The sequence below is a fragment of the Papaver somniferum genome, chromosome 7 (assembly GCF_003573695.1).
Source record: "Papaver somniferum cultivar HN1 chromosome 7, ASM357369v1, whole genome shotgun sequence".
NCBI lineage: Eukaryota > Viridiplantae > Streptophyta > Magnoliopsida > Ranunculales > Papaveraceae > Papaver > Papaver somniferum.
This window is the reverse complement of record NC_039364.1, coordinates 89,191,128-89,206,093: the sequence shown is the minus strand read 5'-3', so window position 1 is coordinate 89,206,093 and position 14,966 is coordinate 89,191,128. Positions and strand designations below refer to the sequence as shown.

Sequence of the window (14,966 nt, the reverse complement as noted above, 5' to 3'; positions counted from 1 at the left end):
ATGGGTTTCCCTAATTTTATATTATTTTTCATGTATTTATGAAAATACCATGAGATGAAGGAGTTTTCATGAGATTAGGGAAATAATAATAAAATAATGAGGAACCATGAGGTGTGGTGCCGGACGGGATCAAGGCATGGCCGGTTGGCCAACAATCACGACTCTATAATATTTTTCCCAATTTTATATTATTTTCTTCGTGTGAAGGAAGCACCATGAAACTGAGGAGTTTCCTCAAACGAAGGATGTTTGTTCAAATGAAAAGATTTTCATAAGATTAAGGAAAATAACCAAAAAATATGATAAAATATAAAACTGGCGTGGAATTGGCCACGACACGGCGGACCGGTCGGTGAGCCCAATCCCCTGGCGTCTTGGTCAATATTTTAATTATTTATTATTTTCCTTCCTATTTTGCATAGGTTCATCGTTTCGTCGTATTTTGAAATACTCGTTCGTGCGGTGATCGTTAGTGCATCATCGTTGAGTACACTTGCACCTTTTGAGCCGGGGCTTACTCGGAGGTAGCTCAGACGCCCGTGCGTTGAATATTTATTACTAACCCATGAAATTCTGCTGGGAAGAACCATAGATTGAAGTAACAAAATATTGCGAAAATATTTGAATATTTTCGGAAATTCAGTGGATGAATCCAAGAATTTAGGAATAATTAACTTATGACTCTATACTAGCAGAGCAAGCTGTCTAGGAGCATTAATTATTCTGACATGAGCTTGCTGGAGCTTCATATCCTTTATATAGTCAGGGAAACTTGTTGTTTGTATCCTGAAGACGTTATCACTCTATACTAGCAGAGCAAGCTGTCTAGGAGCCGTCAATCTCGTGATTCTATATAGAAATAATTACTGAAGTGTTCAGTATTCATGAGATATGCCGTTGTCCAGCCGAGAGACTACATATATGCATGTACTCTGAGAGACAGTATTCTCAGTCAGAGGATTCGATGAGAGACTCGTGTCTCAACACTCACATCTGATTGCTGGATCAGGAGTTCGTATAATTATGGGTTTACGATTTTAGCCTTTGCCTAAAATCCACCATCTACAAGAATCTCTAAAGATTTGAATAGAAGATTTTTTGTTTTACATTATCAACTTAATTCAATTTTGTTTTACAAATTAGAATTATGATAAAATTTATATGAACATCTCTTTTAAAATTTTTTTTCCTTTACGGGGATCTGAATCCATGCAATCACGTAGTGGTGTCGTTTCATCAAATTCTTCGGTCGGCCCTTTCACCGTGGCAACAGTTGTACTAGTATAGTTCCATATATGAGTTTCAATGGTTAATACAAATAAAAAAGAGAGATCAAATAATTAAATTCGAATAAGATTTGGAAGATGCATTTTTTTTTTCCATAGACACACTTGAAGATGTATTTGACATCACATTAACAAAGCATGTGATCCAACAAGAATGCAGAAAGTAAATAGATAGGCAAAGCAAACAACAAAGATCATGAAAATTAACATGCAATCCAACGGTAAAGAAACTACTTCCAAATTAACATCGTTGATCAATTTTTGTCTCTCTGTATATCTCCTTCCCCATTTTTTCTGAATATTCGTTTGTTCATAATGGGAAGCAGAAACATCACCTTTGGGCCATGCGTGCGAACTGAAGCTTTGGTTTGATGGGAAAACTGAGGCCGTAGATTTATCTATTTCATCAAAACTCAAAACATCGATGAAACAAAATCCAATCATTCTAATCAACTTGAAATTGAAGCCAAGAGAACACCAAATGGGAACAATTACCCTCCTTGTTCATATACGGGATTTTGATTCTTCAATTGCTTTGAGGTTTTTTGTTGCAAGGGTTTGAGCCCCTCTTTCTTCGGTGCTCGAACATGATCAACGTCTCAGAACCATCGCATGGAATTAGAACCGTCAGAGAGAATAAAAAGAATGGGCATGCGATCGAATGAAATTCATTTACTTCCTAGTATTAATGAGATTGTGTACGATGGGATCAATCACGACCATGGATTTATCTTTGTCAAGGACAAATCTGGACCACAGCCACACGTGCGAGTTGTAAGGGGTGGTCTGAGGAACCACATCCCTTGATTTATCTTTGTCTGGACAAATCCTGACCACCACTAACACAGGCAAACTTAGCCTAGCTTTGTTTTGTACTAATGATGAAACGTTTTTTAGCTTCATAAAAATGAATCAATATTAATTAATATACAATTTGAACTAATTAATGAATTAATGTTAAATAATAATATACATGTAATTAAAAGATTTTTAATAATAATATAGTTAATTAATAATATACATGTTAATTAAAAATGAAAATAAATAAATAAATTAATTAATGGTAACTAATATATAATATCCATAATTACCTTCCACTCATAAATAAGAGTAATAAAATATATTCATGCATTCATGCAAGTCAATTTAGTTTCCACAAATACATTCATGCACATGCAAATACAATAAAAATAAAAATAATTAAAATATATTCATGCATTCATGCAAAGTCAATATAGAGATAACTTTTAGTTTCCACAAATACTTTCATGCAAGTATACAATTAGAATAATAATTATAATTATTTCGTATAAATATCACACTTATTTAAAAATACTTTCATTTAATTGTTTGTTTTATTTCCTGTGAAACCAAAACGTTAAACTGCACTATTGCCTTTTTAAATGAGCATGTAACTCTCCATGGGCCTTGAACACGTTATGACTTTAACGAGTTAACACTACTAACTGGATCATCGTAATTTGGCCGTTAACCGGGTTATGGTTTTCTTTTAGTAAGGTCTTTTCCAGTTGGATCCAACTCGACTCAAAAATGACATTTTGGACTCAGAAGTACTTGAGCATCATTATTGTGCATTTGAGGTGGAAATCTTTTATTTGAAAAAGAAAAAGGAATTTATTCCTTCATACAACTTTATGTCAATGACAACGCACTGTCTAAAAGGTAGAGCTACATATTCCCTTGTGTTTCTAAACACATGCATCCCAATTTTTGTGGAAGAACTCACAAAAAGTGATATGAGTCAGAATTTTTTTCCCCTCTTCTATTTTTTCTACTTCATCAAAACTAATGAACCAGTATATGTTAAAGTATCAACAAGAGATTCAGTATATTTAGTAAGCTATTCAACCTAAAGTAAATGGTTGACATTCAAAATGAGATTCTCTTGGCCTCTTGTGATAAAGAAATTTATCAAATTAAGCTAAATGTAGCAAAATTGAAAATGGAAAAAACCCCAAAGTAATGAGGGTTAGATGTACTACTCATGTGAAGCATGTGAAAATGGACACATATATATATATATATATATATATATATATATATATATATATATATATATATATAATGAGACAAAGATGTATTTTTGTACCCGGTAGTAATGACACCAAAGTACAGGTATCAACCGAACATTGGATTAAGCTAAGATGTAATTCTAGATTGCATCAAAACAAAAGAGTTGGGAATGAATCTTGTTACTGGTATTGGTACAAGCAATGTAATGCAGGTACCATAGTAACAATAGATTCCATAGGAATACTTTAGTCTTCAACTTTATTGGCAAGAAGAACTTTGCCTAGCCATTTGATTTCAGTTGAACTAGACCCATTTTTAGCACTTATGAAAAATACATAATTATATATCACGAGACGAAAAATTCTTTAAAGAACTTGAGATATATCTGGATGAAAATTATATTATTCCCCTGAAACATAACATATATTCACTCTAAAGTACTTGAGTTGAATCCCATTTTTGTTACGTAATAAGGCCACACCACTTATTAAATCTCTCAAGACTTACTGATAGTGGTTTTTCTCCCACCATTTCCTTATAATGTAACTATGAGAATTGGATCATCGAGCGCAACACTGCTCAAAAATTTGTTTTCAAGATAGAACAAAGACGTCACATAATCTCTGCATGTATCGAGAGATAATCACACCTTTTTAAATTCCAAACAAACCCATGCAAATGGATATCACGTGGAACCTCACAGTGGTGAGAATGTAATTGCATCTTTTATAGTCTCTAATATATTTGGAAGGAAACATATTTTAGAGAAACTAATGAGTCAACTAGTAAAATGTAAATCACTATAGTATTTGGATTTGAATCCATATTGATTCCGACGATGAAATGTTGGGAATTGACTCATGCAGGCTTTGACATAACCATAAAGGAACTTTGGTTGTGACATGATGTTTCCTTTTGAAAAGACTCATATGTACATCATTGTGTTTGAGTGGACGATACAATGGGAAAAATATTAACAGAATGCGAAGTAATGACATATCTATCAATAAAATAAGTGTTTTCTAAAGTACTAGATGCACAACCCTCCTTTTCCTTTATACTTTTAAGTAAGAAAGCATATCACTCATTTTACAAAGTCTTCAGTAAAACAGGATCGAGATCATCCTAAGATGCAAATGGTAAACAATCCATATTACAAACAAAACGAGGTGATATTTAGAAAAATATCCATGCAAAATGCGGACCATTAAAGTGACTTATGGCTCTCGTGGATTTTTGACATTTTGGACTAGTTACAGTTCCCAAGTAATGTTGCGTTTGAAGAACTACTAGCACATATTATACATGTAAGGACTCACCACCCCTTGTAAATGCTAGAGAGTATACATCAAAAGGAATTGATGGTTATTTCATGTTTAATAGGATCAATGTAGAGCATCCTATACCCCATGGTCTCGCAAAGTCTATCATCAAAGGTTACAGATGGTGCCTAAGGCATGGTTATGCGTACAAACCTACCTTTAACTGCTTGGGAAATATGCAATATTATACGCATCTTCACTTATTCGTTTTAGACCCACAATTGGTCAACCGTTCTTTGCATACCAGTTGGTAACTGGATATAAGCCTGACATTTTGTGTTCTTACGCATTTTTGGTTCCACTATATATGTGCCATTACGAGTCCACATCGTACTATGATGGGCCACGAAAACGATTAATTAGTTATGTTGGATATTTACTCTTAACAATTATCCGCGTTTTAAAATCTTTGGCAGGAGATGTCATACCGCTAGATTTGCGAGTTATCACTTTAATGGGACAATCTTCCCGTTGTTAGGGGGAGATAAGAAAAAGTATTTTCTCAGGGAACGATAAGAATTGTCGTGGTGTGTTCCCACTGTATCTCATATTGATTCTTATACTCCACAAATGTAAATGTGAAGTGTCAAAGAATAATCGATTTTCAGAATGTACACTGATGTCGCTAAAGTGATGAGATCACACATACCAGCTGCAAACCTACCTGCAAGGTTACAAATCCTCAATAAGGGATATACACCATAAACTAAGGTGTTGCAACTACACTCAGTGGAAGTGTGGTTAAGGCCGTGGCTCCATAAAGGAAGTTGGAGAGACCACTTGGTTCGATCAATCCTCACCTAGAAAGGAAATAGGTGAGTAAGGCACAACTTATTTATATCATCAAAAATCATCTCATAAGATTGTCTCTGACTATGTCCATGAATCAAACTGGAGGACTCTCTGAAGTTTAATGATTCCAGAGAACAATGACATCCCAAGTGAATTATGAGAATGCGCACAAGTCAATGGAAAGATCATGCGAGCATATTGATGATTAATTTCTTATACACTTGCTTAAGGAAATAAAGCAAGATGAGATCGAACCAAACTCCTTGTTGCTTAATTTCAATGAAGAACATATTTGGCCTATACAATCCAGGTAGAACTTGGTTCTTTGACAAATATATAGGTATTTTGTGTGTTAGTGCTAACCAACCAAGTATAAAACCTATTGGACATACATGATTAATTTGTCACAAAGCATAATCAGAAGAAATAAGTCTTAAAGTAAAAGGACTCGCCTTGTGGCGCGAGGTTTCTCACAAAGCCCTGGAATTGTTCTCTTGTAATGAACGTTATAGTGTTCCGCTACTTAGTTAGCTTGGTAATTTCAAAAGGACTTGAAATGCAGCATATGTATGTGGTTGTTACGTATCTCTGAAAGAATCAAGAGATAGCAGATATTTACAAAAGTATTTGATAGCCTTTTGTTGCCCAAATCAAATGACTCTAAACCACTGAGTACGTTTACAGTTAGATAGAACACTCACTTATAGATTCAAGCAATCAGGCGGATGTGGTATACCTGTCTAAGTGGCTATTTGATTTGGAGGGGATAGACAAGTAAGTTATTTATCCTTGCGTATTCATAAGAAAGTTCCTGATTTGGAATTGTAGCTATTTATGTTGATGGTACAGACATGATGTGTACTCTTGATGTAATAAGAGACCTTAAAAGCTATTTAAAATCCGAATTTCAAATGACAAATCTAGGGAAAGCTCGATCGAATACTGAGATTGTGGTATATTATTCCACCATTTTGCATATGTCTAAAGTTGTCAGGAAATTTAACAAAGACATGCATCCTAATAGCACTCCCATGATTAGTTGAGGTTCAAATGTAAATAAGTAACCATTTCGTCCAAAGGAATATGACCAAGATGTGTTGGGAGATGCAATTCCCATATCTAAGTACAATAGACGCATTGTTGTACTTAGTATAATAATGTACTCGATTAAATTTTACATCATCAGGTAACTTGTTAGCTAGATATAGCTCCGCGCCAACGCAACTTCATTGGAATGGTATAACGAGTGTAATCATGTACTTAAAAGTAACCATTGACAAAAATTTGTTTTATCCCTGCAAAGACATAAAAAAGAATGCTAATGAAAGTGCAATCCAAAAGTTGTTAATTATGATGGAACAATGATCTCTTCTCCAACGAAAGTAATCAGGGGGAGATATGGTAGACTATTTTCTAAGTCATTACCAATATCCAGTTTCGAAAAATACATGACCAAAGGAACTTTCTGGAACAACTATGAAAGTAATCAGGGAGAGGATCCAAGGATATGATGTCGACATATTTTACTTCGAAATTGAATCTGTGTTGTACTTTTTTTTCCATTCGATCTAGAATAGTTTTCCCCAAAGAGTTTTGTTACTCGACAAGGTTTTTAGCGAGACAACACTAAAACATCAAGTATGTTGAACGTTGAAGACATAAAGATCGCGTTGATATTACTGAAAATATCTGAATCAAAGAAATGAAACGCTATAGTCTATTAAGCAACGTAACTTCCAGAATCAACAACATGGTCTTATAAGCTTTCAAGTCACCAAGGTACAATGTGATAAACTCCTTTTGACTGCATTAGACTAATGAAAATTGTCTGACATCAGGGGGAGCATCTAATGGTGTGTTGAACTATTTTCCTTCACCGAGGTTACTTTTTCCCACAGGGTTTTGTTACTCGGCAAGGTTTTTAATGAGACAACAACAAACACCGGGAATGTAATTTCTCAGCTAAGACTATTGTCTTTTCTATAAGGATTTTCTTCCTTAGGAGTTGTGAAGCAACTAGTCAACTTCGACGGAGCCAAGTGATCATCTGCAACGGATCACCTTTACTTGCATCTGTCACATTGTACTCTTTTCCCTTCGTCAAGGTTTTATCCCACCGGGTTTTCCTTGTCAAGGTTTTAATGAGGCAACGTATATGCATCCAATTATGTTCTAAGTTTACTTAATATTGTACTCTTTTTCTTTAGTTCAGGTATTGTCCCTCTGGGTTTAGCCTGTCGAAGTTTTAACGAGACAACTAACTTAGACTCGACGATCTTTGAAGATCGTATTACATGTGATGAACTACATGTAAAATACGAGGAAACATGTGAAGTACTACATGTGAAGATCTATACCAAGGTTTTGTCCCACTGGGTTTTTCCTTATCAAAGTTTTAATGAAGAAATTGTCTAAGACACAATAGTCATCAAGGAGAGAACTACATTTGAAGACCTGCATCCAAAGCACTGCATATGGAGTTCTATTGGACCGCACAAGGGGGAATGTTGTAAGCCTTTAGCCCACGGATGTGCAACCCAATATAGTAGCTAGGGTTCTATTCCTATTGTATATAAAGGACTATCTATGAAACACACTAAGGCTAATGAATAAAATATCTTTCTTTCTATGCCTCTTTATCTTTCCCTATTATCTACTGCAAAAAGTATCTATTTTTTTTCTTCAATTTGGTCTATTTTTCGACAAAATGAAATTGTAAAAGTATCTATTTTTTGACAAAAGTGACACTTCCAATGAAATTGTAAAAGTATCTATTTTTCTGAAACAAAGGTAATATATGCCTAAAAATATCATTCCAACAAGAAAAAAGATGCATTAGGAATTATGGAGCAACCACAAAGAATGCATTACAGTTTATACAGTCGTATTTTGGTTAATGCATCCACTAATTTGGTTATGCAACAACTAAAACGATATATATGCCTCAAAAATAACATTCCAACAAAAAATGATGTACAACACGTTATGCAATCAGCGGTGTTTCGTTTTTGTTCGGTCGACCCTCCCACTGTGGCAGGGCTGTTCTAGTAATTATTATAATACTTGACCAGTCTGAGAGAGCCTGACTATGATCTTTAACTTTGTTCCGCAAATAAAATGATGGGCAAATTAATAAAGTAACCAACTTCCATACCCCAAATTAATAAACCGGCCACTAGTTTTAAATCTTATATAAACTAGCCTTTCCGTTACTTATTTAACCTGGTCCTACCAAAGTGGTCCAAACAGTTGACCTGGTCAATTTATCATTTCGAAATTACTAATTTATCCTTAGGATTCAGTCATTACAAAGGACAAATCCTAACACTAGTATCTTCGAGAGAAGAAAGATAAACAGAAACAAAAAACTCAGCCACTCTATTTTCCTCTTCTTCATTTCGATTTTTTTTTTGTATTTAATAATGACGATTGCACTGTATAGTTTGATTTGATTTGAGATATATGAAGAAGGCCGTTGATTATTTGCAGATATTTAATTGTTCATTATGTTTAGGTTCCGAACATGAACGAATTGAAATTAGATTTTTTTTTTCCGGTGATCACTTGATTTGGGTATTAATGAATTAGTAGTTAAATGGATTGCTTGCTGATTTGAATTTTGGATGTTCGTGCGGTGATGTTGTTGGTTGATTTGCAAGCTCTATTGTGGATCTTGATGATAAACAAAGCAAGAAGAGCATCTATTAATCCACTAGAATCAATTTAAAATTTGAAAATGATTTGAAGGTACTGTTTGTCGTTTTTATTGTAGAGATTATGTTATTCAACATTTTGGGGTTTTGATTTGTTGATAAGAACGACCGTTAATGAAGGAATTGAAAGCTGATGATGATAATTTTCTTTTTTGTTTATCAAGATAGATTAATACCGGAGATGTTAATAGATTTTGGGTAATGATTCACTGGATTTCTATTGAATTTGGTTTGATTTCAGTAATTTATTAGGATTCCGTGAAAATGAAAAATTACAGGAAAAGAACTGCAAAGAAGATTAGGATTTTTCTGTAACACGATTAAATCGCGAGTTGACTCGCTCCCTATCTGATTTAACCAGTTTCTAGTTAGAGATGATTCATGGGTTTAAATGTCTTTTGCTTAGCAAGATAACTGACACGTGTTAAATTAACCGTCTTTGCTGTTTTTTGAAACAACCGGGACGGAATAAGTCTAACTCGACCAGTTTATATAACAATTTCAAAAAACGGCCCGTTTCTTAAATATGGTTCAAAAAGTTGGTCACCTTATTAAAAAACCCTAAAATGATTTAGCAAATGTAAACTTTCAAACTCAAGAAAATGGAAAAACAAAGATGGGTTTTGTTTCTTCATTTGCTCTTCCTTATTGTTAATCTAGAGAGTTGTTTTAGTACTACTAACGGTAGTTCTAGGTTAAACCCAATTGATCAACAAGAACTAGACAGAGTTAATCATCTCCCTGGGCAGGATTTCAATGTTGATTTTCAACATTATTCTGGATATGTTACAGTCAACGAAGATGCAGGGAGAAATCTTTTCTATTGGTTCATTGAAGCTACTAAAGACCCTTCTTCAAAACCTCTTATTCTTTGGATTAATGGAGGTCAGTCCCTTTTGTTCTTTTCCCTGTAATGTGGATTTCTGGTTATGTGTTTTCTTTTTCCCATGTTGATATTTCTTTAAAAGTTTGTTCATAATTTGTCTAGTGGTGCTGATTTTTATTCTGTTTGCCATATATATATGTAGCTATTTTGAAAAAACAAGATCATAAATAACCCTTAATGCCAAATAGGGAAATATAGCATCCAACTCACACGGTTAAGGAGAAAAGCTCTGTCCATAATAGGTTCACCTACTGGGGCTGGTGTAACAACAGCTTCTTCACCTGACATATTTTCAGGTGATTGCTTGTAGATTAAAAATGTAAAGGCTCCTTATACTGGTTGTTGTGTGATTGAGCGTGATGAATAGAAAAAAAAGCTAGGAATGTCGAAGAAGTGTAATGGAAATTCTAATGAAAAACTACGATGACTTTGCCTCCTTTTACAAGGAAAACAGTGGAACTTGTAATTCTAAGAAAGCTCTAATTGCCTACTTTTAACCCAAGTAATTATAAAAATGAATAACCCCTAGACAGAAGAGATTTTATTTCTCAAACAGTTACGAAAAATATAGAATTCTTCCAACAGTTATGTGCTTTGTTCGTCTACTAGCGAAAACAAGTGTTTGCCCAATGCATGCACATCATGGCTGAGACTAGTAAATCTGTGTATGTACAGCCGTGTCCATCACGACTTTTTCTAGCTCACCATGCTCAACGCTGATGCACATTAAAGATATCATTCTTACATAAGTTCTACAGAATTGTGGATTAATGTGTCTCTTTCTTCCCGCAGAATTGTGGATTATTGTCTTTATGATATGTCTCTTTCTTCCAGTTCCTTTTCTTAGGATTCATTTGTTAATCTTGTAAAGCCTTTTTGTTTCTTCTTTTACCAATTTGAATTATACTTCATATCCACTTTCAAGTCTCCATATTATATGTTTCCATGTGTCTCTAAATGTGTGTATTAAAAGTTTGTGTTTCTAATACAGCCATCTTTCAGGCCCTGGATGTTCTTCCATAGGTTACGGGGAGGCAATGGAAATTGGCCCTTTTCACGTCGAGGAGGATGCAAAGACTCTTTATCTGAATCCACACTCTTGGAACCAAAGTAAGAAGCTTTTGCTGATATGTGTCGTCCATTTGAACGTTACAGTGGTTTAAAATCATTTTTCGCAAATTTATGTGCAATTTTCAGGTATTAGAAGAGATTTAAGATTCTTTTTCTCTTTTCTCGTAGTGGTTAATATCCTTGTCTGTTTGAATATACGATTTCATCTTGGCGTCAAAGAAAATTAACTTTGACGCATTACTGTATGATTAGCTTCACAATCTTGTAATCAACAATGATCTTCCTACTAAGAAGTTGCTGACACAAATGTGCATTGTAATCTATTAGTCGTTGCAGCTGTTTGCTTCTAAAGTAAAAGATACATTATTGCCGTGTGTCTTTGCAGTGGCAAATTTACTATTCATCGACACGCCAGTTGGAACTGGATATTCCTATTCAAAGGATTCTGAAGATGTAATAAACAATGGAGATGCAAGGACTGGTTAGTCTTTTTTTATATATTTTTGTATCTATAGTTCTCAAGATCAATGATTTTGTTTCGTGCATTTACTGGTTACAAATCATATTATATGCAGCCAACGACAATCTGGTATTTCTACAGAAGTGGTTAGAAAGATTTCCCCAATTTAAAGGCTCGGATTTTTACATTATAGGAGAGAGTTATGCAGGTGAAAAATAGTTAATCAATTAATCACAGATAATAAAGTGAAAGTTCTTCCCCTGAGAACGAAGTATCTATGCAATGCTTGATTTCCTTATCCATGCAAATTTCTAATTGGTAAGTTCTTTATTAGGACACTATGTTCCCCAATTAGCCAAAGCCATTGCGAAATTCCACAAGTCAACTGGAGAAAGGTCGATCAATCTGAAGGGAATCATGGTAGAATTTCTCCTCCATTTCAATTTTCCTATAAAGAAACACTAAAGAGTGGAAAAGCTAATAGCAAATTCACTTATCCAATGTACTGAGCATTTCTTTGTTTGTTAATATTAAGATGAGGCATTGTCCGTTGAGTATTGAATTTCTTGATGTTACTAAATTTGCAGGTAGGAAATGGTTTAACTGATGACCACGACAACCGCTTGGGGTCTTTCCAGTTTTTGTGGACTAATGGCTTGATATCTGATGAAACCTATAATCTTGTCAACAATTTCTGTCTGTTCGAATCATACCAAAATATTTCATCCCATTGTCGTTTCATTTTTGACCTTGTCAGCAAAGAACTAGGAGATATTGACCCTTACAGTATTTTTACTTCTTCCTGCACCGGCACGACTAGTCAATCAAGCAAGCTACTGAATAGACTTATTGTAAGTAATCAATATCATTCAGTTTTAGCTGATATTAAATAGTACGTACTGAATGACTAACCATCATGGGCGACATTATTGATTTGTCTTTGGGTTAAACCTTGGATCAGGAGTGAGAGAGATTTTGCTTTTATATTTCATCTGTTTGGTGGTATAAGCTAATAAAAGTTTGTATGTGAAATCTTCTTCATCATCGTTTATTTTTCTTCTGCTAGTATGGGGGCATCTGTGAGGAGTTTGATCCATGCATCGAGGACCATACATCTGTTTATTTCAATCTACCCGAAGTTCGGAGGGCACTTCATGCTGATCCTGTGGCAATGACATCTCCATGGGAAGCTTGCAAGTATGATCTCTCTCTCTCTCTCTCTCTCTCTCTCTCTCTCTCTCAATTAATGTTTACGTTGTGTAGAGGATTTGTTGATCAACACTGGAAGGACTCTCCTGCATCAGTACTAGATATTTATCACGAACTTATACATTTGGGACTTCGTATTTGGATGATCAGGTGCATCTTCAGTCTAAACTCCGCTTCCTACTGTTGTTTTTCACTTTGAATTGCAACATGGACATGCTTAGATTACTTTTCGAGCGACAATCTAGCACTATATGAACACAGGATTCTCTTAATAATGAAGCCTAAATCTTCTCTAGTACTGCCAGCAAAAAATTTATGCTATTGAGTTATGACTACTTCCTGTCAGTTGAGAGGACGAAGTCATAACTCATTGGGTTGACACTGTCAAGCCCTTGAATGCATAACCCTGTTGTCCAATTCTCTGAATGTAATATTGGTCTGAATTAACAGCCAACCATAAGGGTACTTATTCAGCATTGACAAAGCGTAGATATCATTGAGACTCTTGAGTATGAACCGACAATAGGCTTGTACACGGCTGTTTAACTATGAGGAAAGATACTTGAGCATGCGGAGTCTATTGATGTTCTGTTTCAAAATCTGGTAAGTTATAAATATGTCGATGAGAATCCAGCAGGACTTTTGATAAATCAATGGTAAATTAGGTAGCACAGTGAAGAAGCAAATCCGTTTTCTAATGGTTGTTATAGTTACATTAGTTCACTCAGTTTTATAATAAAGATGTGCTAATATTCTTTGATTTGTTGATCCAATCAGCGGAGATACGGATTCCGTAACTCCAGTAACATCCACTCGTTACAGTATAAACTCTCTCAAACTTCCCACAGTTACTCCATTTCATGCTTGGTATGATAATGGACAGGTATTCTCACTTCTAGCAACATCTTACAGCATCTTATTATGTTCATCATTTCAGAGACATTAGTTGATTAAATACAAGTAAAAATAGGATCCTTTCTTTCTTTCTCTCCCATATGCATTTTTTACTTTATTTTCTGACTGAAATGAATTTGTACCATCAAAATTTACTATCTTGTTAAAGATATAACGGACATGACATCACCAGGTGGGTGGATGGACTCAAGAGTACAAAGGTCTCACTTTTGTCTCGGTTAGGGGAGCTGGACATGATATCCCAATGTATAAGCCAAGCCTAGCTTATCCAGTGATAAAGGCTTACTTGTCTGGAATCTCTATGCCTACTCAGTCATCTCAATTGGCTGACTCTTGATCAGTTACCTCGTATTTATGGTCTACAGTTCCTCTGTTTTTGTCGACTGGCAAATTCTTATGGAGAAGTTTCAGCTACGGTGGTCTATATTGAAACTAGTATATTCTTACAGCAACTGCAAATTACTCCACCCAAACTTGGATGCACCAAGCTTGTAAGCGTACGTTTAGACGTTTAAATCCTATTCTAATTTTGATGGACCTTTTGTTATCAAGAACCATAAACTAAACTTGGTACATATCAAGAAATTTGTGTATTCTGAATCAGTTTGGAAGCTTTTTGTTTTTCTTTTCTCAACAAGAACGGTATATGTGCTGTAAGACCAAGTCCTATGGGCTAGATTGAGCTGTTAGATTAGCAGTTAAGTGTTGCAATTAAAAAAAAAGTGTGGTCTAAAAATTAACACTAGTTCTCTCTCTTAGCATGTGCTCGCAGGTGAAGTAGCAGTGAGATTGAAGCGTTGAATAGTTCAACGCCACAAAAATCACCTTTACGCTGAATGGTTCAGCGCTCACAGAAATCACATGGATCACAAAAAGCACAAAAATTGATCTGACGGCTGAAATTGGTTGCGCTGAACCAAACAGCGGTGGGCGATGGTCCCAGCTGACATGGGCTGCGATCTAGCTGCTAGATTAGCATTCCTATAGGACTTAGGAAGTAGTCCTGGCTGACGTGGACTGCTAATCTAGCTGCTAGATTAGTCCCATAGGACTAAGCCGAAGATGATTGATCTTCCAGTGAATGCCCACATTGTATGGGACCCTCTATAAAAGATAAAAACATGACAGGAACTTAGTAAGGCACTTGACGTGTCATGTATCTATATTATATATCATAAAAAGAAGTGTTGTTTGTGTAGACTGACAAATCCGACCATTGATTTCACCATCCTGGGCATGGATCGAAAGTTGGGCGAGGGATATTTTTGTGCGTCGGAT

The 14,966-nt window shown here is 35.1% G+C and overlaps 1 protein-coding gene across 2 annotated transcripts; it reads left to right on the top strand.

The window, feature by feature from the left end:
- The first annotated feature begins 9,592 nt into the window (after positions 1–9,592).
- LOC113297831 (serine carboxypeptidase II-2-like) lies at positions 9,593–14,287 on the top strand. 2 transcript variants are annotated; one of them, XM_026546411.1, is made up of 10 exons: positions 9,593–10,032; positions 11,036–11,143; positions 11,490–11,585; positions 11,680–11,772; positions 11,899–11,984; positions 12,152–12,415; positions 12,631–12,761; positions 12,828–12,923; positions 13,551–13,656; positions 13,861–14,287. In XM_026546411.1, the coding sequence occupies exons 1-10, from the start codon at positions 9,750–9,752 to the stop codon at positions 14,023–14,025; spliced, it is 1,428 nt and encodes a 475-aa protein (XP_026402196.1). In that variant the 5' UTR covers positions 9,593–9,749; the 3' UTR covers positions 14,026–14,287. The 2 variants fall into 2 exon arrangements, with proteins under 2 accessions (XP_026402196.1, XP_026402197.1); XM_026546412.1 differs by lacking the exon at positions 12,828–12,923.
- Positions 14,288–14,966: the final 679 nt, after the last annotated feature.